Source organism: Glossina fuscipes, unplaced genomic scaffold (assembly GCF_014805625.2).
Source record: "Glossina fuscipes isolate IAEA_lab_2018 unplaced genomic scaffold, Yale_Gfus_2 150, whole genome shotgun sequence".
Classification (NCBI taxonomy): domain Eukaryota; kingdom Metazoa; phylum Arthropoda; class Insecta; order Diptera; family Glossinidae; genus Glossina; species Glossina fuscipes.
Genome location: NW_023998493.1, coordinates 426,976 through 454,080, shown reverse-complemented (window position 1 = coordinate 454,080; position 27,105 = coordinate 426,976). Strand labels below are relative to the sequence as shown.

The 27,105-nt window shown below is 32.5% G+C and overlaps 1 protein-coding gene across 3 annotated transcripts in view; it reads left to right on the top strand.

Moving 5' to 3' along the window:
• Positions 1-2,448: 2,448 nt before the first annotated feature.
• The window catches only part of LOC119641503 (serine proteinase stubble), a 42,246-nt gene continuing 17,589 nt past the window's right edge, over positions 2,449-27,105 (top strand). The window contains exon 1 of one of the 3 annotated variants that reach the window (XM_038040224.1): positions 2,449-2,514. Coding sequence is in view for 1 of the 3 variants with exons in the window: in XM_038040222.1 (XP_037896150.1) it covers positions 21,962-21,966 (5 nt within the window). In the remaining 2 variants the exon portion in view is untranslated. Of the gene's footprint in view, positions 2,515-14,668; positions 14,942-21,929; positions 21,967-27,105 lie in introns of those variants that run through there. The other 2 variants (XM_038040223.1, XM_038040222.1) reach the window with 2 other exon arrangements.

The following is a 27,105-nucleotide window of genomic DNA, read 5'->3' as shown; positions in this document are numbered from 1 at the left end:
GGGTGAAGGTCCCAGGTCGCAAAGGGATCTAATATTCTTATTTATTTAAGATCATATATACCGAAGGCTGGCAAGTTAATATATTTTCCCTTGTCTAATGCACAGAATTTTGTCGTATAGGTCCAACAAGAAATACCATATGTGTATTTAATTTAATATATTTACCTTCATCTTTCATCCTCGGTACTCCATCTATATGGTAAAGCAAACCCTAGGTTCAAATCTCAAGTCCGGTAGAGATGTCTTTGGCCATAGCTATCAGTCGGTAAACGTGTAACATCTATCGATAGGACGTATAGTTGCTGAACTGCAGCCACTACCTCCCTATTGCCTTCTCTTTCCTCGTCTTCTTCCTTCTTCTGACCGTCACCATGTTACACGAATAGGGCACATTCCCTGAGTGATTGGTCATACCAAAAAAAAAAAAGAAAAAATGTATGTGCGTCTGAGTGCTTTTCTTAAGCCTTTCTTTTGAATTAATTTAGGAATAATATATGGAATGATATTGTCATGGATCATAAAAAGAATGAATCACCATATTGAGAAATTTCCTTAAAACAAATATCGATATAAAAAGAATTGATGATATTAATGCATTATGGAAAAAAACCTTGACCCATAAATGATGAATAAAGCGAAAGTGTTACACAACGATAAATATCGTAAACATAACTCAGACAACATTTTATCTACGTGGCCTACTAAGAAAAACGGTAATAAACGAAATTATCAAGAAAAAGTCACTAATGAATATAATAAATAAATAAATAAAAACAAAATTTTCAAAATAAAAAGTAATGTAAAATTTAAAAAAATTTTTAAGAGCATCTTGAAGGGTACTAACGATCGTAGCAGTCAAGAGTTGCACAAACACGAAAGCTCTTTTCACAAAACACTCTTGTTTTTTCACTCTTTGGTATGTTCTCTCTCTCGCTGTCTCTCTCTCTCTCTCTCTCGCTCTCTCTCTCTGTCTCTCTCTTAAAATGGGCAACAGCTGATGGCCCTTCTTCACGAATAAACGCTCTGCGCTTCGATTTCTTATTCATGATATTAAACGTGGATCTAATTAAAATGAACAGCAACACCTGTTTAGGTTTAGGTTCTGTCTAAAGTCACGCCAAGAAGGTTCGCGCATGCTAACTTGTTTGATTGCCTGCATATCAAATTAAGAAGAGCGTGTGCGCGCAGCATCAAAGCTCTCTTCATTGACTTAAGCGTTTAATAAACTCTTATATGTAAGACGTTTTAATGCTTTTTTTGTAGTTACATTTTTTTTTTTTTGCGTTCGTTTTTCATTTTTATTTTCTATTTATATTTTTCTAGAGATTAGTTACATACTGTTATATATGTGCGTGGTGCTTAAGAAAACTCATATGTATATGTAAGTATGTATTGCAGGTTAAGGAGCCTTCATGTTGTGAAGTTTAATTCGAGCACCGCACAGTTCCGTCACAAACTTCCACTTGAACAGTACGCGACGGATAGTTAAAGATTCACATTCACGTCTATTAAAGGAATAATAAGTAATCGTACATATATATATATATATATATATATATAAATATATAGATATATGTGTGTATATATTTATATATATGTAAATATATTCGTATAAAAAAATATATAATAAAGTCGGGACTCTTTGTAAATAATATTATAATCTGTGTAAGACTTAAATCATACGCAAGTGTGTGCTTGTATGTACAAGCGTTTGTGGTGTGTGTGTGTGTGTGTGTGTATGTGTATGTTTGTGCGTTTTTCAAAGATAATCAAGTTTGTTTGGAACCAGTGCAATTTCTCATTTTAAAAAATTTTTTTTTTTTTTCTGTTGTTTCTCTAGTGCAACAACTAACAACAACAGCAGGCATCAACATCAAACTGATCGCTTAGGATACTTATATATTTACTATAACAACAACGACAGCAACATCTTGATTGTTATATGTCTACGTTTACTACGTGGTCGTGTATAAAGACTTTTACCTTTAGTTGGCCGGCCGCGTTTTAGGTTTTTTGTTTGTACGAGCAATAATACCACTACTAACACTACCATTTAGTAGCTACAGTAACGAGAAGTTTTTTAATTTATAACAACCAAAGAGAAAAAAAAACTAAACAAAAAACAATATTTAGTGAACAAGTGTAATAAATAGTCGTGTATGTAGCGTTGAAATGGAAAAACCTTTCATCGAGACAATTGTTAGTTAAACTCAAATCTAAAAGTTTCATATCATTTCAGTTCATTTTCATAAAGAATTTTATGATTAAAAGTGTCGACTTTAAGAAAAAAAAAAAGTGAGAGTTTAAGAGAAATAAAAAGAAAAGACTTTTCTGTTAGACAATTGAATTAATTTTTATCGTTTTATTGTTTTTTGTAAGAAATAATATTTAACTGACAAATAAAAAACATGCAAGAAAATGGTATTCAAAGTAATATTCGTCGCTAGCCGGATATTATCCATTTTCCAAGTAACCAATTTATCTGTCGAACGGGAAAGTAATTTATCTTCTGAGGTAAACTGCTTAGTCAAGTCATCTGTTGATGTCTCTTAAAGAACTGAATTGTTGTGGACAACTATCGAGAAAATTAATATTTCCAGATCACAGCCGGTGTCGTTTCTTGTACGCTTTCACAACCGAAATATATCTTAAGAGAAAATTAGGAATCGACTCGCTTCTTAACGTTTCTACCAATTACTAATTTGTTCGTATGGACTAAAATAAACGTTCATGGGAAGAAGTAATATCCGCAGAGTGCTAAGGTTGACATCGGAACAATTGAACTTGTTGCTTTATTAATCGCGTTGGATGAGTTTTTTTATCTTAGCTTCTAATATATAAAGGTTACATGGATTTTTCGTCTTAACTCCTAATATTTATATATATTTGCTACGATTTGTTATTTATATAGCCTTCATTGGCTTCATAAGCTGCAAATATTCGCAGTAGTATTTAATCAGTTGAACCTGAAGTAATAGTCTTTGGCAATGTATTATCAATCACTCATTACTTTTCTACGTATTACTTACTGTCATAACGTGATGCAACAAACTCTGCTACATATTCCTCGGCGGAAGAGCCTATCAATCGTAGCATTCTTTCTCTGACCGGCTAAAGTATTCCATATAGAGCGTAGCATACTACAAAAAGAATATGAAAATGATGGTGGCAGCGGGCGCAGTTGCAGCCTTGAAAATGATCAATTAAGATAGATTTTGCATATTACGACATTGAGTTTCTAACAGTCAGTTAAACTGCTATAATTGCTATTTAAAATACATGACATCGATAATCCTAGCACACAGTAACAGTTTCTCATATATTTGACATCGATTTTTTTGCGAAAATTATGACTTTTGCAACGGTTATCAATTAAGCTGCAAAGAGTTGTAGCACTTTTCTCAATCAACATAGAGCGGATACCAAACCAAATGGCTTTACGCTTAGTATGATGGGAACTTTAATAAGTTGCTAATTTCGTTATGTTCGGAAACCAATTTTTATTCCAGTCATGTTTATTTAATGTTAATAGATGTTATAAAGTTTATTTAGTTCAGTTCAGTTGAATAAAAACACTTATATAACGAAAATATCAACAAGTGTTAAGAAATCCTTACTTAAATATTATCATTTCTTTCAGGTCGTGTTCACTCTAAATTTCGTTTGTAAGCGATGATATTCAAAAGCAGGTTCTCTAATAATCCTAAGCAACTCTTCTAGAGTATCATTCATTGAAATTGAGTCGAAATGGGACATGACATATGAAAGGAACAAATAATTCAAACAATTTTAAAGAAAATACTAAATTTAATACTATATAAATAAATAATAAATAATTCAAATCAATTTATTACCTATTTTGCATGTGTTGATGATTTTTTTTTATTTTATTTTTTCTTTACTTTTTTTTTTATTATTAAAATGTAAATTAAAATAACAATAATGGTCACGTACGTAACTTTATTACCACACACTATATATTACAAATGCTTATATGTATCCATTAATTCATTCATTTACTGCCGATAAAGGTATTGCAACAGCATTAACTAACCTACCGAGACAGGCCATTAGGCCGCCACCACTACTGCCGCACACTTACCATTACAATTAATATGCGTGTCACGTTGTTGTATATCAAGTTCAAATTGCATTTACTGTCAACAACATGAAACGCAATACCATCGTCATCATTATCTGTGGCAGAAGCAGAAGCAGCAGCCGGTAGTTGTATTTAGTTTGATTTAAATGCCTTTTTTCCTCAGTTCATATACACATATATATATATAGATATATATATATATATATAGATATATATATACAGAAAGACCCTGTAATAAAAATCTTTCTCACGATTTAATTTTCTTGTGCATCATCGAAGGATAGATGCATTGTAGCTTCGTCGAAGATTTTGTAACATCTACTGTGTGCATAAAACCACTAAATTTATTTTTACTTTCTGATTTCGAGCAGGCAAAGGCTCTCATCTAACAACTGAATGATCGTGGGTTCAATTCTCAAGTGTGGTGGACTTTTCAATAAAGCCGATACCCTGAGATGCAAGTGCTTTAAGACTAAGTATTTATTTCTATAACTAAATTAATAATAAAAATAGTTCTTTTAAAGGTTTAGTTCGTTCAATCTAGCATTTCATTCTTCGAGGCCTTGAAGACGTAAAGTCCGACTTTATGCTGTTTCCTCTGCATATATAGAATCGTTTCAAGGGATCACTTTATTTGCATGCATTTTTATCCCAATTTTTAGTTCGTTATCTGTTATGTCTATTTGAAGCTACAACCGAGTAGAAACAAACAAAGACGCTCACGCTCAACACATAGAATTTTTTCATCAGATCACTGTATTTTTGTCAGGGTATTGTAAGTCGCGATATTCCAATCTGCATATTGAAAATTTGAAGCCTTGCTAGCGATTACAATAGATAGATGGATGGGATAAACAATCTAATCATTTTTAGTGGCAATCAATTATCTAATCTTTTATTTTGAAGTTGAGTAGTGGCCAGGCAGCCAACTTCCTTTCCTTCGCAATTTCTCGCGCAGTTGTAGAGCGAATTTATCCTCGCTTTTCAATCACTTCACAATCAGCAAGCTATTCAAAATCGAGTCATAAATTCGCATTAACAACCACACTTCATAATAGCTTCGTGATCGTAGCTTAGTGAAGTAAAACAAGCGAATCGAATATTGCAGTTATAAATAAGGCAATGGTGGCGACTATTTGAATGTCTTAAATTAAGTTAAAAAGTTATAATTTCATCAATAGACAAAGTTTTGTGCCTCATTAGGTCTTACACGCATTGTTTATATACTGACGGAAATTCACAGTTTGTAGGACATGCCGATAATTGTGTAAAAAACTGGTATATTTTCTCTAATGCCGATCCATAACATTCCATGCTGTACGTACCCAGGAAATAGAGAAAATTTATTTTTATAAGTCATGTGTCGCGTGCCTGTTATTCGTCGTAAAGTGTACGCTTACGTTTTATTACTTTTCACTATGTATTTTGTTTCTTTTTCATTACAACTATTTTTCTGTAGCTTTACAGCTGATTACAACATTTTCCACTGTTTTCTATATTCGCGTTAATGTGTACGCTGTACACAAACAGCGTTAATTTATTAAGTTTAATTATATAGTTTTAATTTTCTTTCAGTTTGTTTGTGAAAGCTTTCTTAGAAATTCTAATGTAATCTCATCTTGAAGTCCTTCAAGAAATTTAGTAAACGCTTTAGTTGAAGTTTTGTGTATAGTTTACGTGATCCATTGATATAATAACTTCTTTTCACATTGAACTGCTTAAGTGATACATTACGACCCACTTACGAATCAAGCCTTTTGGATGAGTTTTATTTATAATGTCAGATTTGCTAATTTTGAATTTTAAAATTTCTACATTTTTTAAGAATCTATGCAATTTTTTAAAAGTTGACTGAAGAATATTATGAACTGCAATAAAAATACTTACGCATATACTCATCATTTTTTTACCCTACATCACTTATGATACAAAGGTATATTAAGCATGCGCCTACCTTTTGTTACACCGATCGATTGAGAATCATTTTCTAAATCAATTTAAGTTTGCCTGTTCGTCTCTCCATCCGACCGTCTTGTTTTCTTGAGTAGGTTGCTACAAGTCGCAATTTTCTAATATATCTAGTTGACATTAGCTACACCGAGTTGCTTTGGCCCAAGGACGACCGCTATTGAAACTGTTTCGGATCGAATCACTTTTTTGAGCACTTTCCACATAACGTCTTATATTGCAAAATCGTTATATGAATAACTGTAATAAGTGCAGTGGTGTAAGGTATTTAATAATATACTATACAACGATTATAAAATGAATTGTAGTTAAACAACTATATGGCGTATGCGTAAACATATTTATGGCCGCACCATGCCCACTTCCAAAATTATGAGTGGATGAGCATATTGAGAACGTGTGTGTCCAGTTTTAGCTATCTCGGTCAATCTTTTCGGCAGCAGATATTATTACTCAAAAGAATATACGGTTACATGACACCACAAGCGCTAAACGTCCTATTAATAATTACATTTTTTAAATTAAGTAAAGAAGATAGTAAAGGAATTTTCTATTGCGTTTAGTGTAGCACTTACGAGTAAACGTGGGACCTTCTTAACCCTTTTTTAAAAGGCACTCTGGAAGTCCATTAAAACTTGTAATGTTTCTCTTAGCTATCTTGTCTTACATTATAATTTTGCTATCTTTTGTTATATATCCGTATTGATAGATCAATAATTTCCATTTTTTTGAGAAATTCGATTTTAAATTTAGATATCAAGTTACACTTATGTAACAACAAACAACGGCTTCGCTAATAGACGAATGGAAGATGTTTAGAAATATAAAGACAAAGATTTATTACACTCTCTGTAGATATTAGAAATATTTCATATCATCTCGAGCTTTATCCTCGCCTCTTACTGCTGTTTGTCTTGTTGTAGCAAATGTAATCCTTTTAATTGTTTTTTATTCTTGCTATTGTTGGCTTTGAACAAATGACACTAACAGCAAAAATAAGGCAAAAAAAATAACATCAACAGATTAGTAAACAATTTTCTAACAATTTCCGCATTACAGATTAAACAACACCTGGTGAAAAAAATCTTTCCCTTTTTTTTTACAATTAAAAAAACAAACAAACGAACACGAAAATAAAAAAAAAAAAATTGAAAATAAAAATAATTAAAGCAGTTAATTTCCAGCAGAAGCACAGCCATGCAAACGTAAAGCATCTTTAATGGAATGGTGTGGTTCAGTTTTGTTTTTACTTCTACTTTAACGGGCAACATTGTATTTTCCTTTAGCAACTTTTTTCGCTAGTAGTTAATCGTGGAGTAACTATGTAGAGACGTGTACACTAATTAGTCGACATTCAAAGTATGTTCAGTGCCAACGTTCGATAGCAAATAACAAAAAAAAAAAAAAAAAAAAAAAAAAAAACGTACAATTGTTGCACTCACTGCATAGCTATGCAACCTATTTGCATAAGCTGGCAGAGCTGATGTAGTTGCGTCAAAATAATAAAAACTTGCTGTTATATGTATGCGCATGAATTCGATCATTAACGAAGCGAGTTGACATAATTTCAAAATTATTTCTATTAGTTTTCTATGGAATTTCATGTTATGTAATATTTCGCAGACTTTACACTTTAAAGGCAGCATTTGAATAAACGAAAAACTAATTAACCAATCACCCTCAACAGAAGTAATTATCGCACTAATAATAATAACAACAACAATAACAGCAACAGCAACAGCAACAACTATCTTTAAAATTGGAGCTTTTCAGTTTTTTAATATATACTTTTGTTTTTTTGATTTCTTTTTGATTTCTATCATCATGATTTCTTTTGTACGGCATTTCGTCTCCATTGCAATATTAAACTCGGAGGATATGCGCTAGAATGATGTTGCTGCTGTTGTTTTTGATGTGCTGTAATAGCGATTGCATTAACGTACATATGTGAAATTAATTAATTTTTCTTTTCTATATATTTATTTATATGTATATATTTTTTTTTTATATACACTAATTCAACTTATTCTAGTATTTTACAAGAAGAAGCAAACTTATAGAAATTTCTTTACGGTAAATCATGCCAGAAAACTGAAGAAATAAAAGAAGCATAGGATAAATCGTGCCTCTCTTCATACAACCTCTCTTTAGTTTCCATTAAAAAAAAAGTAATAAAAAAAAAAAAATAAAAAAGAAAAAAGAAGAAAAAAAATTGTATAAGTTCGTTGCTTCTAAGCAGATAAGTTAAGTGTTAGTGGTGTAAGGCACACATGCTGAGCTCTAGGTGAGTTAAGCCGGGCTGACTTGTCGGTTAAGCTGATCAGCGCAATAGACTAATACCGTTTTTATTAATATTATTATTCAACTTGAATACCTACATTTATACCAATACGTATGTATATACATATGCATATGTGTGTGTATACCTTTGCATATATATTTATGTTAGAAGGCAATTTTAATTCAATCCCCAGTTGTACGCTTGCTTCGGTTAGTTAGTTTGAGAAGCGCAAACAAATTGAAATCTGTATGCTTTGTCGTCATCGTCATCGTCGTCATCATCATCATCATCATCATTTGATTTGCTTGTTTTTATCTATTTTGGCGGATTATGTTAAAGTGTCTAACATAAAAATCGCAAGACCTACAAAAACCAGTAAGAAATATACAAGCGTTGTGTTGTTGCGAATTTTCGATACTCGTCATCTTAAGCGGATGCATAAAAATAATGGAAGTAGTGTGAACTGAACGACCGAATAAACGGCCCTAAGAAATATTTCTATCAAACTTTATGGCCATTGTTTTCAATAGAATTTTTCTCACTGTGAGAATCTTTGCAAGCGGAAAATATCCGCTTTTTCCTTAAAATTACAATGAATTTCATGAGTAATGAGGCCCAACTTTGAAACGATAATTGCTAAGGACAATTAACTTCCGCTTCATCTATGGCCGCTTATAAAAAACATGAATGCCAAAATTCGGTTAATATTCTAACAGCAAGCAAACAAAAGTTTACAAATGGACGCACCGACGTAAGGAGCTAAATTATAGATTCAAATATAAAGATTGTAGACTTTTTACGGATATACTATCGTACTCGAGAGCATTTCTGGATGCTGCGTACGGAAGAACGCAGTTAATGTACGCCACACTTCCCTTCCCTACATTCACCGACAGGGCTGTGTATTACGCTGTTAAGTTACAATACGCATACGAAATATATAAAAATACATATATTTATAAAAATATATATAAAAATATATAAAATGTGTGTCTATTTTTACTATACTTGATATATGTATAAGTAAATTGTCTATAAAATATTGAGCTCTAAATTATAAGTAGAGCAACTTAACTTTAAATATTGAATATTATGAAAGTGTATGAAATTGAAGGAACGAAACTATCTGTCTGGTATAGTCGGAATACTTTATAGGTTACTTACAATCAAAATGCCTGCAACTGTATACTACCAGTTGTAGCTGCTATTCCTTTACCTTTAGCAACATTGTTTGTTGACGAGACATTTAAATACATTTATCCAACATAGAATATGTGCATCATTAAGTAAAGCATCAGATTAGCTTAAGCGCTAATGTAAAAATTTCAATAGGAAAGGTTTTGAAAATAATGCGACATTAATTTCTTTATATTCTCTGTATACGTAATAATCTCTTTAAAGTTTTAGGCAGTAATTATCCAAAGCTATATATATTTTACTTAAAATGCAAATGTTATGCATGTAAATATGAATTTGCCACTAGATGGCCTTCATAACGGATGTAGAAGACCTACATATCTAAAGGTGGATTTTTTATAGTTTCGACATATGGTAAAAGTAAGGAATCGTAATAACGACACTTATCGCAATTCAAAAATGATTCTTCTATCAATGATTCTTGTGCCAAATGAAAAGCATTCGCTGAAAGCATTTCTATGAAAAGTTTTCAAAACTTCAGCCGCAAAAATGCATGAATGATCCAGACGTATCATACGCTTTAACAGGAGAGCAATACTCTCTGCTTGCTTGAAAGTACGGTTAAGAAGGGCGAAACCACGGCTACCAATAGCGATTAATCGATTTGAACAATACGCTGTTCAAAACACAAGCGAAATATTAAAAAAGACAACACTAGGTTATCTGTCTATGTGACATCCATCCAGCCAGCCACGCAAGTGCAAATGCTCAACTGTGAAGTGGTGGTTCATGCGACTCGAGTTATTCCGATTGTAACTTGTTCACGTGGCATTCAAAAATTTTTAAACAGATGAGAAACATTTATAGCCAGGGATGTGCAAAACTTCGAATAACATATTTTTTATCATTTTCATAAGATACGTGTGTACTTTCTACACAAAAGTTGCAGTTTCGTATATATATACCTGGTAGAGGGGCATTCATTCCAAAACATAAGTCATTGCTATTTTAAATAAGTTAAGTTGTTACTATTCCGAGTAATCGAATAACAGAATCGGAAAACATTTTATCGGAGTTTAGATGTTCAGTTCAATTACGGTATCAATCAATAGAACGACGCTTTTAATTTAACATTGCTCTGATTTAACCAAAGAATTTTATTAAAAATTTGCAATGCAATACCGATCTCTCCGTGTTATATTGTAGTCTTTTAAGACTAAGTCAAGCATATTGCACTTTGTCTATACATATAGCCGTTTTGTTTTAAGTCTAATAATATCGGTTGCTCTAAACCATCAAAAATGCTTTTACCTCATTTCACCTTCTAAAGATTCTGTTAGATCACGGATGAAAAGCAAAACAAGTAACAACATTATAGCAAGTCTTTTCCCCTCCTTAAATACCCTACATCACTCTACAGTTATTCATTTAACGACTTTTCAAAGAAAAGCTTACAGTCGAAATAGATTGGCTCTTAAAAATAAATCTCTTTACTCATTACGAATAAATTTTTTTAAAATAAAGCAAAAAAAAAAAAAAACATTATAGTCGGGCTAGGCCTGGACTGTTACGTACCCTGTACCAGAATTCTTACTTTACCTATAAAACACAAAAATTATAGTCTCTTTTTATAGGAACCTCCTTGCAAATAAAGGCCTATTTTCCGTAAGAATGGCTGTGCCCAAGACGTTCAAAAACTGCGGTACATAATTAAAATTCGGTATAGTTGATGTTTATATCAAATCACTATTGTGGACGAATTTTTTCATAAAATATTAAAACTTAAACTTTTGTGCCCTAAAAAACAAAAATATTCGTCAAAATCCTTACATAGGGTAGGATCCAAAAATAAACCGGGATGGTCTAAACTTAGTATAGTACTTTTTTTTTCTTAAATTACTACTATGGGTTAAATTTCCAAAAAATCAATTTTCGTGAATATCTATAAGTATGCTAGGATACAAAAAATAGAGCGAGATGGTCCGGATTTAGTATAGTTAATTTTTTTATCTTAAATTAATATAATTAGGTGAGTTTCGTTATGAAGCATTGAAAATTCGGTCTCTTTGTCATATGAAGTTCAGTCTTCGTTCTATGAGAGGAGGTTCAAAAATTGCCACAACTGGTCCAAAGTTTTTAGTACCAACTTAGAATGCTGAAATGCAATTACTTAGACACTTTTGTCGAGGAATTTTGAAAATTACATTTTTTTCCATATAACGACTTTTCAAAATAAGATGCAATATAGGATGTTTATGATGAGGTCGAAAAAGTGGACCGATCCATGAAAATAGTTTATTTTCGATAGCGTTTGTCCTTAGGTCAAAATACGTCAGTTTACCAAATTTTCTCAAAATATAAATAAACGAGTTGTAGCTTGAACATAAATTAACGTGGACAGACAGGCAGACAAGCTTAAACGTTACATATGTCCGAACAAACTTAATATATCCTGTATCACAAATGGTGCATGGTGTAAAAACGTAGCAAAATTCATGTATAAAAACAAAAGAGAAAGAGGAAACAAAAGCATGTACACATCCAGCACAGAGGCAAGCTCCCAAAACCAATGTGGTTTCGAATAGGGACTGAACCCTGAAGCATGTACGAGAGCTACTAGAAAAAGCCTTGATAGTGGAAGCTAATTGTTGAGTAACAATTCTTTCAAAAAGCTTAGGTAAGACACCCAACTTGGCAATGCCTCTGTAGTTCTCGACAAGATGTCCGCTTCCACTTTTATAAATAGGAATAATAAAGGTACTTAGTTTTGCAACAGAAAGGGAGACCCCTGTCTTCAAAGAAATAATAAACACCTTTATGATAACGCCACATAGTTCTTCAGAGCCTGTTTTCAGTGCAAAAGGTGGGTGGCCAGGATCAATTCCTGGCGCATATACTGCAGCTTGTAATACGTCACTTTCAGAAATTATTAAATTCGGGATGTATACAGAGTTTATAATTTGAAGTAGGCAATAGGGAAGCATCGGCTTTAGCAGTAGAAAGGTGCTCTCGGAGATATTCGGCGAAGAGATTCACGTTTTCTATATCCCCAGAGGAATAACGACTATGAAACGATATCGATGATGATGAATATATGGAGACTCAGCTTTTGGAGTTGAAGGATTTGTAAAGTCGTTTAGGATTAGTAAGAAGTGATGGTTTTGGCGTTGGAAGCTAACTGCGCGTGACTCTAGTGGTTGATGGAATTAGATTTGTATCTCACAGTAGAGTAGATGAAATAGTCATTTACAGAGCCACTTTTCATGTATTTTTTGATAAGTTTGTTATTCCTATTTTTATAGCATTTGACTGTTCTGTTAAACCGTGGCGGGCAACTGTTTCGACGGAAGGACTGTCTAATCGAAACGGACGCGAAAGTAACAAGGTTTAATACAACATGAAATGTAGAAATTAGGGTTTCCATATTCTTGGCAGAAAAATCGAGTAGTTTATTTGAAAGGTGAGATTTAAGCAATGAAATAGTATTGGAGCATAAAATTGGAGTAAGTTAAATTTAACTTGTTGGGGACACTCAACATGTCATCATGCTTTAAAGGATAGATAAATTGTTGGATGACTTGGGTCTTCACGTAAACTAAAAGGCAGATAGCGATTTGCAGTTACTTCAGGGGAACGAACAAAGCTAAGAGCTAAAAGTCTCCCTTTGCAATAAGTCGCATGATTATATTAAAGAAGATTCCCATTGAAAAACTTAATAGCCTCTTCAGATGTTCAAGTGAAAACCATATAGTCTGAGTTGACACTAAGACGCCAAGTGGCTTGCCGGATATGAAATTGAATTGAAATGCTACAAACTTATCAGCAACATCACAAATAAGGGATGCATCTTCCTTATAAGTAGGACATCTGCACTTGAAGGAATGTGTTAATAAGTCGGGAAGAGTTGGGAATTGAAATGAATAGAACGGAAAGGTATCTAATATAGCTATTAAGACGATCAGGACATTACTTTCTGAAAACATGGAACGTGTTGCGACGTGCGCAGACCTGGTTTTAGACAGGTTTCAGTAAAGACCGCACTCACGAGTTTGGGAATTCAATATTTTGGTAGCCACTAGGCCTGAGGGGACATCGTTGTTCGTGGAAGTGTTATCGAATTATTACTTCGACATTTCTCCTTAGGAATGCATTTTTTTTATTAAAAAGCCTCGTGGCCGCAATGTTTTGTTTAATAGGAATCAGAATTTTGACATGGCACTCTTTTGTACCTTTCAAGAATGTTCGTCTTTAGGCCAAAACACATCAATTCACCAAATTTCGTGAAAATATATCAAAAATTGAGGAGTGCAGGTTGAACGCAAGAAAACATAACGGGCAGACAGGCTTAGAAAGCTGGGAAAATGATTCTGAATCGATTGGTATAACAAAACGTAAATTTATCTCAAGTGCTTCTGGGTGCTGCAAACAGCCACACAAACCTGATATATACTTGTGGTAGTAGGGTAAAACAACTCCCTGCAGGCGAAAAATGTATAGAGCACCGAATCAAATTATGTCGAAGTTTCGATGATGTAATTATTCCAATTAGAAAGTTTTTATTTTTAACATATTTAGACGCTTAGAACATCAAACTTTTCAAATATTTTCCCCTCTTTTTGTTGCTGAAACCTGGCAGAGATTTCAGGCGATGCATTTTTTTTGTTTGTGAACAGTGTTGAAATCGAAATGAATGTATTTACTACTGTGGGATTTACAAAATCACGAAAAACGTATCTCAAGCCTTTCATTAATATTAAGTATATAGGACTTGAGATACGCATCATTTTTTTTTCAACAATTTAAAAAAAAAAAAAAAACACCAAAGTCGATTTTGAATATATTTTATACTATTTCTTTTTCTCTTTCTTTGCAGATGATTATAAAATATTTTTAAGTTTTCATCGAGAAATTCGTTAATTAATTTAATCATTGAAAACTGATATTTTTGTGTGTATTGAGTGAATTCGATGAAATAAACGGAAATTGGATAATAAAAGAAGGTTAAAGAAATTTAAAATAATAATAATAATAGTAATAATAATTAAATAAAAAATTTTATAAAAAAAAAGTAAAATTACAATTAAATAAATACAAATAAAAAAGAAAAAGCAAAATAATAAAATAAATAAAAATGCAACAAAAGCATAAATTAAATAGGATTTAAAGGTAAACATTATAACAAAATGTGTATTAAAAAATATATAAAAATAAATAAATTTATTGCAATATATATGTGAGATAAAGCTATGCCATCGTTCATGAGCGAGCAAAAAGAGAAATTCTTTTATAATATGGAAAAATCATTTAAAATGCGTTAAAATTGTTAACTTTTTCTTTGTATTTAAAACTAAAATAAAATTTTGTGCATAAAAAACGCATCAGCAAATTCTAATAGCACTTCCAATGACCTCGTGTACGATAAATTGTGGAATAGTTTCTAATTCTAATAATTGGTGAGTATTGAAATTTTTTTTATAAAATTCAGTTGACCAGTACAAGGCGGTTGATTAGCAAAGATAAAAGAACAATACATGCTTAGAAATATGATTGCTTCCGATGACTTCTGCATTTTGATTGAATTGAAAAAAGCGTCCGTCCATTACTCGTAAGCGTTCAGTCAATCAATCGTCTCTTCACCCTTCCGTTCAATTAACGATCTTCTTATCTCTGCCTCTATTTATATATAAATTTACTTAAATGAAAATTACGATACCAAATTTTCCCCATATATCTCTAACTTAATATCGCAAATTTATTTCTGGTAATACGCTTGCTTTTCATTATTCATTACACTTGTGAACTTGAATGAAAACAAAAAAAAAAAACGATTCACGTTCGTTTATATAAAATCCAAAAATACATATGATTACAATTTAATCGCCACATTTGGACCGCAATTTTTAATGCTTTTTTATAGGCGTGTTTAAGGCAATAAAGGTTTTCATTTCCATTCGCTGACGTTAGTTTCTCTTTAGTCAAAACAATTAATTTCACAAACTCATCGAACGGAATAATGACAGAAATTATATAAATAATGTGCACATTTGTCTGTACACCCACATAAACTCATTATTATATAATCAAAAACTTATTTCCTACAACAAAATTTTAAACAAACAAATTTACTTTGAAGTAATTATTATAATTTTGTTTTTCTTAAAAGCTTTTCTAGTAATACAAACAATTTAAGACAAGCAGAATTTCGGCTTGAAACGAAGCTTTAGTGCTTCGATGAAGGGATTGTAAACGCTGACAATTGTAGCATTGTGAACGAAGAATGTGACATAAGCTTTTTATTGAAAATTGCTTCGTGCTTATATACTCGTGCATTTTGGACTAACAAACGCAACAAATCAACAAAAGTTGAACTTTTCTTTATACTATTGGGAGTACAGATTAACTCGATTTTTAAGAGATAGTGTCGGCATCTTGAAAAAAATTAGAATTTCGTTATTTGAGAAGGTCATTTTTAAGCCACGCGGAACTGAGTAAATTCTCAGACTTAACCGTATGCAAAATAGTTTCTTGAAGCTTTGAAAGGGTCGAGTCGTGTAACAAAAAAGCGCCATTTGTGAGAAAGTTTTTTATTCTGCGTAGATCGGAGGATAGTATTGGCACATCTTTGCAAATGATGGTTACAATAGAAGTATGCGAACTTGGCTTATAGATAGTTTCAAAAGACGAAAAATTTTTTCGACATGAAAATCGAAAATTGCTTGAGAGGTTAGGAAAAGTAATAGCCAGCGATCGACAATGCATCAATTAATGTATTGTTTGTTAATTCGTTCATTCCTTTTGTCTTCAAATAATCGCAATTTTTCTCGCAGAAAATGAATTAATTCATATACTCATTATATAAAAAAAAAAAAAATTTGACGTGTTATGCGATATATTCTTATAATGTAAGCTTGATAGCGCTAATTTAGTGAAAAACTGATTACGTGAATAGCATTAAGGGCTAAAGTTGATTTTGCGCAATGAAAAGGAATACGTTATGGTAAAGCACCGTAATCGTGATTAGCCGAAACTCAATTATGAAAATTATTAACGATTTGCGCTGTATACATCTATAGCACATGCGTTCTTTAAGCATTTCAATGTTGCATATTTTTAGGCTTTGTAAATATTTAAGTAACTTTAACATATCGAAAGGGTGTTGTTGAATATGCCAGTTGCTAGATAGGCTTCCTCAAATAATACTTGCATAAGAAGTTACATCAAATTAAAACTCAATCAATTAGATTAATAACAGAATATTATAAGGCTTTCAGTTCTCTTCTACAGTAAAATACCGTGATAGAAACATAAAGTTATGAAGTAAAGCTTCTTCTAACGACTGCACTCGAACCTCGCTTTTTCAAAAATGACAAAAGGGGCAATAGGCGCGCTTAATGCACATTTTACTCTAAGTCCCAAAGCTTATTTTGGGCACCCTGGCACGCATTAGATGTGTAGATTAAAAAAGGGAAAAATTAACTTTGCAGAAAGTGTAATATAAAATCAAAATAACTGATTTCAATTCAATAGAATATTTCATGATGTTACAAGCAGGATAATGAGCTCGGTATATTCATACCTTTGTATATACATGTCTGTATATGTGTATTTACATTACATATGCAAATTTGTAAATGCTAGTAAGTGTAGCGCTAAGCTCCCCCAGTAAATGCTTTTATACGTTTTATACATATGTTGTGTGTGTGTGTGTGGTTGTGAGCTTGCGAATGTTGTGTTATGTTACCATTTTGCTTTCCATCTACCTTAACAGCATGCTCTTATTTGACTTGTATATTTTTCATTCATTTCTGTTTAAATGCATGGATTTGTGGTTTTGCGTGTACATGCCTTTATGTGCTTGTTTGTGTGCAATTTTTAAAAGCATGCGTGACTTATTTATGTCACTTTAATATTATGCAATTTTCAATTAATGTTTGTATTTTATTAAAAGAAACATCTTACGTCTGCCTGCTGTGTTCAACGTGAGCTCATTTACCGGTAATACACTTACAATGCTTCCCTGAATAATACCATTTTCGTTTCTTCCTCTTGAATATTTTGTATTTTGTTTTTTTTTTTTTCTTGTTTATATAACGACTTTAATCTTTTCAAATCAGTTTTTTTCGGTTTTTTTTTAGTTTTTGAAACTTAAAAAATTTTTAATTATTAATGCTTGCGTAGTGTGGCATAGGTGTGGCTTTTATGCTTGTCAAGTTCTTGCTCATAATTGGTTTGACCTCGTTTCTAATTAAATTAAAAAATTATAAAACCTGCAATGGCAATTTTTTCCAGTTTAATTTCGATTTAAGGAACAAAGAAAATATTCCCCTGAAATATATCTCGAATTGTTGTTACTTTAGCCAAACGAGAACAAAATGATAAACTTTTCCTTTAAAGGAAAAGTTGTGAAAGCGAATACCTAAGCGATATGAAAAGCTTAACTGTGAGACAGTTTAATAAAATCGCTAAGAGAGCGGGGGCATTAATTGAAACCTATGACTTTTTACTTCCATCACCAGCTTCTCATTTATATTCGATGTGTGTACTCTAATCGAATACGTTTTACTTTCGCCAATAACTTTTTGAAGCAATATATAAGGGGCAAGATGTTTGCCTAGATTTTTTAAAACTAAAATTCACTTTTGTATGGGCAGATGGTTGGATAGTAAGTGGGCAGACTGAGAAATTCTGTAAAATCATAAAGAGTATGACATGTGCCCCAACAAAGTGATAGCATTAGAAGCACACACGATCACAAGTTGTGAAAATAGAAAACTCCTCCATTTCGATTTCTCAGCAATAAGCACTGGCTGATTACAATATTCCACGCTATTGGCGGAATAGTTTCCTAAGACTTCTCTAGAAAACTTAAAGAAATAAATATGCAACGGCCGCTACAAGGTGAGCAAAAAAATCCATTCCGTGGCCCTCAATTGACTTTGGAGATAAAAATAATAACCAATGCTAAGAGAATGACGGATGAATCGAAAAGAAAGCTTCTAACCAATTAGCCTAACCTTTTCTTTTTTTATTGCTGACAATATCCATTCTTCCACTGTTTTGACATTTCATTCTACTCCTAGAGATGAGTACTTTACTGTATTTCTGGGTCTTTGCTTAAAGGAATGATCGAAATTACTTTGATTGCATTAAAAAAAAAATTCTGAGGCTGGTTAACCTAAACGACTGTTCCGTTATGGTGTTTCTCTTAATCTTGGCAGCGCACTTAACTGCCGTGTTCTGTCGATATGATCTGCTGTTAGTCATCAGAGAACACATTGTCTTTTCACAGCAGACATCGATTAGTTTGATCGCAAAACAAAATAATAACGCAGAGGATAGTTAGCCAAATTAATTTTTTTTTGCTCTGCAATTTCGTAGGCTGGCCTTCCGCTTATAGTCTCTTCCTTGTTCTGTCTCTCTCTCTCTCTCTCTCTCTCTCTCTAAGCGGATTGGGACGTAGTTACATCTTTCTTACTTAGTCACATATTGTATTTCTTGAATATGTTAGCACTACTGGGGATTTGGAGAATATTCTCATTCCTTAGACGTAACGAGGACGCATGTAACTACCAAATATCAGGTTTTCAAATTAAAATTTAACGACTTGCGGAATTTTTACAATAGACGACATTGTTAGATATGAAATATTGTTAAGTTTATTGCCGAATGTTTCAAACCGAATGAGCGGATACTTTCATTTTCCATTAAAATAAAAATTTTAATGATGTAATAAAAACGGTATAAAAATTTTTGATAAACAATAGACTTAAGCAACAAACCTCTTCTTTTATACGATATTAAGATAAGCCAGGCATACAAATGCTACATGTGTGCCATTCTTTTCCATATATAAATTGATCAAATCTAAGAAAAGGAAAAGAAAGAAACAAGAAAACGTTACATTCGGAGAAACGTGATTGATTTTATGCATGGAAATGAAAAGTTTTAAATACTTCTTTTAAGCTCATAACAGATGGTTTATTAAATTTGTCGACCGCTTGTAACGGATAGGTACACAAATATCCATACATGTAATATATGTACATAATGTATGTGTATTCACAAATATTTATTCAGTCTCAGGAATGAATTCGTTCAGCAATGTTTGCCCAATGACAACTTTTCTTACCTTGCCTTACTTGTAATTTCTTTGATGATTGGAAAATCGCAAAATTTATTATAAGAAAAGTCTTTTCTTATAAGATTGAAAAATATATCTGGTCGTTTATTGCATTCTATTTGGTGTGACATCATTTGGAAAACTTTGTGTATAATCGATAGCATATTTCGAAATTTGTTCGGCGGCGCTTAAGAGAAGATGGAAGGACTAAATTTCAGACTTTTATCTTGATTTATTTATTTTCTATATATTTTGTAAATAAATTTACAAAGTATGGATATTTAAAGGTTGCTGGATAACTTAGATCATATGCTCGCCTGTATTGATGAGTCCATGGCGCTTGAGATTTGAACCGACGCTCGCTAAGTTGTTAGTCACAACCATTTACCTACTTGGCTATTTTTTTCCTATTTTTATATTTCCTATACTGAGACGAAGCACCATTTTTTTTTCCAAAGCGTCAAATTGAGATAAAGCAATATTGCAACATGGTATAGATCCCTATGAACTGGTATACGTCAATCCCTGAAACTTTTTGTTCAAATTCGTCTTGGAGGACTTTTGCCATGGATAAACGGAAAATGATTAGGAAAAGTACTTTGTTGTTTGGCGTAGGGAGTTACACAGCCCTTTCTTAATAACCTAACAAAGACGTTTCTTTATTAATCTTTTGTTAGATCGAAAGAAAGGAAATAAAATGCTGATATTTGAGCGAGCTATTAAGCGTATAATTTAGCATTACAAAGAAACAACAAAGTGTTCATGAAACATATTAAAAAATTGCCATATTTTCGTAAACGGCGTCAAAAACTGATGACAATTTCACTCTAAAAAAATATCACTTAATTCAGACGATCTAGCTAAAAGATACGGGAGTACATAGATCCTCATGTGAAACTGGAATGTTTCAATGAAAACGTTGAACTTTCGATCAGAAAGACTTAATCATATCTTAATAGATAATATTTAAATTGACCTTTCAGAAACTCTTTCATTTAGTTTACGCCAGTTTAAAGATCTGCTTAAAAATTGGAAAGAAAAGAAACAGAAATGTTTGAGTTATGTTGCTAGACGATTCCAAAAATGTCGTTTTGAGCTTTTGTTTAAAGTTTTGAAATATTTTATAGATATATTTTTGCTTATGATGACCTTGTGACCATTAGTACCAGGACCATTAAATTGCCTTTGCATGCACAAATAAACCTTCCCATTCTCGTTCAATGAAACTATTGTTTACCCACTTTTTATACTTTACGTATGGCGAAATGACGGTAAACAACAGAGAAGGCACGAAAATTTATAATTCATAATTAACATTAGGATCTTCTCGTTACATATTTTTAATTTCTTGGAAAAAGCATTTACTAATTTCGCTTTCGCTCAACGTTGGTCTAATCTGGGCTAATGAGCTTTTTTTTCTAATTGCTTTTAAGTGAACTCTTTCTAAAGACATATGCTAATATAGTAAAGAAGTTGGAAATTAACAAGTGAAAAATATTGGGCTACAACTTCCCAACAGCTGTTTTAGAGATGCTTAGAGGAAAAGCACGGAATTTCAAGAAAAACCAATATTTTTCATGTTATTAATTTTTTTTTCAAACCATGTACTGATTCAACAAACAGAAAATAGATTTTCTGAAAAATTTTCAAAGGTTTAATGGGTCAAGTGTTCATACAAGTTTTAGTTCATTTCTAGTTTGGTTCAGAATACCACGACTTTTCTCGATTGCTAGCGCCTTTTTTTTGGATCACTACGAATTGCGAAATTGCTTGGCTTACGTTTGTCTTTTTACTTTTTGCGTCTGCTTTTTGTATTTGATAATTTCCGTTGATAGCCCTAGTATTTTAAAAGTCTACCAAATATGCCAAACTTAGCTCTGGCTTTTTTCGTAATATATATGGTTTTCAAATTATTTGACTTTTTTTACGATTAACTTCAGAAATTAATATGTAGCTTTAACCATATTTAAGAGAAGTTGAAAGAAGTTTTCATATCAATTATTTTCATATAACAACCTTTCAATTTGTAATAAAGCATTCAGTGAAGATGAAGGTCAAAAAGAAGTGGAGAAATAGAAAGACGTACGGATTGGTAGTGACCATAGTCTACTCGTCGTGTGCCCAATGGGTAAGTCCTTCGCCTTCACCGACTGAGCTCTGTGTACGTTCCACCATGTTGATATTTGAACCACCAAGCGAACACCAATCTGATACTCGCGACTCTTATCTACTCGGCTACGTCGGGGTCCATTTTGTGGGTTATGTTATCATACAGGTTGTCTATGGTATACTTAATATATCCCACGTTATGCCGAAACTTACGCTATCGCCAGGTTTAACCGTGCTGCAATTTATGAGGTTAGTTTGGTCACGCTTACAGAGCAGGTTAGGTTTACATATGATTCCGATAAATTATCTTTAAATACTATGAAATGCGTTTGTCGAATGCAAATCAAACAAGACAACTGAATGAATGGAGAGTATTAAAGTGAGTGAATATTAAATTACAATTTCAGTTTTTTCGTTTTTTCTAATCAGTATTTGATATTCTATAATGGGAACATCGTTAAACATTTTTTATTATTTTACTTTTTCTTTTATTAATGATTGAAGCAAGAGAAATAGGTAAAAATTTCCTACATAAGATTTCTTTTCCTTCTATAGCCCATAAGAGCACACATTTTAGTGAAAACCGCTCAGACATTAATTAATGAGATTTCTGTCTAAAGATATGCCAGCCACGTGTTCAACTACAAAACTTCAATATCCTATATTTTCAGCGATTAGTTACAAGTATTCCTTTTTTTTCTATTCAATGAACATATGTTTATTCGGGTTATCTATAATTTATGGTTTTAGATTTTCTTAAGAGGTTTCTTTGAATTTATCTCTGGCAGACAACATGTAATCTTAAATTATACTATCTTTTGTTTGTATTTCTTCGTTTATAACTTGTATGCGACTGTTTTTTTAATTACGTCCATTGATTGATTCGTAATTAAAATGCATTTTTTCTTTTGCGGTGACAATGTTTACATTAAATTTCTTTTATTCATTGTACAGAGCATTGTTTTTATTTTCATTTTTCTACTCTGCAACTCTTCGGGTACAAGAGTATACCATGTTTGTGCGAATGTACGTAACACCCAGAGCCATCTTTAATTATACCGATCGATTCAGTAAAAGACTCTAAGCTTCTTTGTGGTCACACCCCATGCAACGTATTGTGGATTGGAATGAAAAATTTTCTTTCTTATATCGTAAGAAAATATAATTTTCGATATTTAATGGTGAAAATTGTTCCTCGTAAGACTATTCTTTGGATGACTGCGGCCTAATTGTTAATGTGTTATGATGTAAATTTGTTCACGATAGTAATTCCACATAAAAACTAAGTAGAAAAAAAATAAAAAAAATAAATAAAAAAATAAAAATAAAAAAACTTGTCATAAATAGCAAGCCCTCCAAAAAATTGGTCCATAGTAGCAATTTAATAAAAAAATTAACAGCAAGGCATTTGGACTATATGGGTCTATTTTTTAGAACCCAACATATATAAGCATCATTATTAAAAGCAAGCGGTTATATGGAGGGAAAGTATAATTCCTAACGTCTATGACGAAAAGCGAAAAATAATAAATTCTTTCGGAAATAAATTAGATTTGCTAAGTGTGGATCATATCATAGCGTTGGGGGCATCCACCAGTGTGTGTGCTTTCATTAAAAGTAGGCCTTTGATTGAAAATAATGTATGATTTTTGATGTGCTATTACCAAATTGAGCGAATAATTGTACTAGGAGAAGTGGTGTAGGGTATTTAATGGACCACTAAATTGTGATTTTTAGGTCAACCTTGGATTTATTTGCAGCTCTTAGTAGAACCATCTACAAATTATTTGCAGCAACTCCTCGTTCAAGAAATATTATGAGCTTCTTTTCAGTGAAAGAAGGAGAACAACAACACACAAAACTTAGAATTGAAATGTGAATCTCATCGATCCATCGCAAGATTTAATACACGCGGGATTGCAAAAAGTTTTCGGCAAAAGTCCTTCAATTTGTAATATGGAAATAAAGGCAAGAAGAGTCACAAAAATGTACTACATTATAAAGGCAGGACCAATTAAAAATTGGGTATGGAGCAAGAAAATGCTAAAGAGTTGCACTTAGCCGTGATCTTGGTTTAGAAGTTAAGCAAAATACCAAAACAAATTATATATATAACATCACTCAATAAGTTCGTAGGATGACATAAAAGTGTCGAATGATTATTCACGAATGCATACAATGTTTCATACCAACCTTTAAACCTAATTGCATGACATTTCGGCATTACTGTTTAGCGATATTACTTTTATAATTTTGTTTTGGAGCAAATTTTATTAATATTCGTCACTAACCTGTAGTAGTGTCATGTTTGTTGCCTCATAGTCCCCTTTTTTCTGAGTTTTATCACTTACTAACTGACCTGAATGTAATCATACTAGGATTCTAAAGACAATAAAATTTTGAGATTCAGTTTGGTTTTCTAGACAAAACGACTAAATGGGTCGCGACAATTATGTAATACGCTACTTGGGGCGGACGCAAAACTTATGGACAAGCATATAGTCGTAGTGTCGGCTACTTTCTCGATACGAGATCAATCGAAACGGGACATAAAACTTAGTCTCACGGCTGCAGGTGGTGTGCAAGGAAAAGATGCGCCTGGTTCGAAACCAGCTTTCTGAAGAATTTACTAAAATGAATTTGGAAACAATTGGTGACGACGCAAACTATACATCCTTGAGAGAACATGAGAATAATGCTGATGCCACGAGTTCGAAGAAAAAACAAAACTTGGTATGATTGCTACAGCTTAAGTATCAGTTGTAGGTAAAAAAGGAACAAGCACTTATGTAAGCTAAAAAAACAATATATCTGTGCGGCCGTGTTATGTATTCAAGACTGGTCGAGGAAAAGCTGTGCGAGTGACATTGCTCAAAGCATTAATTGAAATTAGATTCAGTCAGCAATGAAGGCGAATAGTGAAAAAAAAATGATTTTATGAGTAGCACTTGCAAATTTTTAAAGAGGCAAAATAAACTAAAAGTATACAAATCGATCATGGAACCATATTTTATATGTTGCCATACGTTTGTCATATGTATTTTGTTATATACACAAATCTTGAAAAGCACTGTCACTGCATGGTATTTTTTAATAGAATTGAACATAATATGTTGTCAGTGTATAATGTGTAAATGTATTCTAAAAAGAGTTTAAAAGAATTTAATCAATCTAACAAAATAATGTGAAAGAGTTCAAGAATCTAACCATATTTGAAAGAACATTGTACCGGACACTATAGAATCACAATGTGTAATGCAAATTAATATTAATAATATCACATTGCATAAGTAAATAAAAAATTAGATGCTCGGGATAACATTCGGTAAAGGTGAACGGATCAGGTGGCGGAAATTGTCTATGTTTGAAGTGAGCAATTCTGAAAATTCAAGGTCATGCGACAACATAGCATATAAAGTGTGGCCGTTGCCTTCCTCTACGAGAACTCAATAAAACACTCTTGCAGATTTAACCATAGTCGAGAGTACACAAAATAGGGCGTGACAGGGTGCATATTACTATAAGATGTCATAGATGGCTGTGTAGATGTGACCTCCTGTGACGCGCCGAAAACAAGATGCATTGAGTAGGTGTGTGGTATTAATTTAACAATATAATGAGTCCCCACGTAGAAAAAAAAGCGTGTATAAACATTGAATGAGTGTGTATACCTGGCAACTTGAAACAAATCGAGAATCAGATATATGTAACAAAATTTTGCGGTGCATCAACATGATTGGTTATTGGCTGGCCTATGGACAAAGAGACAGTAAAATTTTGCAAACCAACTTGAGCCTGCGGCAGAGACAAATTAGAAGCTAGATGAGCATGGGGCCAAAAATTTACCGTGAAAGAAAAAGCTAGGAGCAGTTAATAAGAAATATTAGAGAGAATATAGTTGTACAACTGCGAAGAAATGCCGAGAGATATGACATTTACGAGAATGCATTAAATGATTTTTCTGATTTCCATTCGAAGTAGAGGTCTTTCGAATTAATCCATAGTCGAGCGCATATTAAAGATGAAAATCTATACATAAATAAAAAAACATTGTAGCTCTGGCTACAATAAAATGGTGAACGATATGCGCCAATCGTTGAGAAAATAACATTTAATCGTCTGACATCTCCGCAGACCTAAATATTGTCCAAAGAACAATTTTAGGACATTTGCACAAAGCTAGATATTATATAGTTTGGATGGATAATAAAAAAAAAATGTAACAATCCCAATTACGATGAAACTGAATGAAAGCGACCCATTTCCGCAAAGGTTGATAACGAGCGACGAAAAATATGTTCACACATGATAATAATGTTCAAAAAAGCGTGATTTAAGATAGAAAAGCCTGGCCAAATGATAACAAAAGTTTGGTTGGCGGTACCTAAGACAGTGCTTTATATTTAGTAAAATTTAAAAGGCAGCAGCGTATCAGTTGCTCCAATTTGTGCACACAATCAATTACATTTTCTACTGTCGGTAATCTCTACGAATAAATCGCAAAGGAGATGTAAAGCGTCGCGATCTGGCAGACAGAAAAGGCGCCGCCTTCCGTCACGGCAACGCCAAGCTACAGAGAATTAATTAAAGAACTTACACGAAAAGTTTGATTCACTATGTAGGTCAGCTCCGCTTTTACTCTCTCCTCATCGTATTGAAGTAAAGACTGCACAAAACATTTAATAAAGTCAAGAATAAAGTTTACATAAAATATAACTAAAATGTGCTTGAATTTTGGTAAAATATACCGCGAAGATTTTCGTCAATCATTTTAAAATAATTGAGCCTTGACTGTGAATGCATTTTAGATGGAAGCAACCAATTAAGCCTCTTTCTTGAGAGAGCTTGAAATGCATTAAATATAAATCAAGTAAGAAAGTTATATTCGGCGGGAGCGAATCCCACATACCTACCGCGATGTCTAGCATATTCATTTTAAAATTAACCTATTGTTATGAAATTCGCTTTTATAAGATACAGTCCGTATCACTAGATCGTGGATATTTTGATCAAGAGAAATGCACTTCACAGTACTTTTATTTTACTACTTTGTCTTTCACAACAGTAGGAATATTTATTTACAATCTATTTTGGCCGTACTCTCAACTTCTACGTTCTTGCCAGACTAACTCCACTTTTCACAAATATTCTACTTATATACAAATTTACAAGCATCTTACTATATCTAATTTTATGGTTTTATTTCTAATCCCAGCCTGCTTTTTCTGTAATCGTTTTCATCGGCCTGCACCTGCATGACGAGCCTGCGAATGCTCATTTGGTTTTTCCTTCTTTAGGAAATTTATTATTACGAAAATTACTTAGCTGACATTAACTGGATTTGGGATTTTCGTAACACTATTTTAGGCAGATATTTTCTATTTTTGC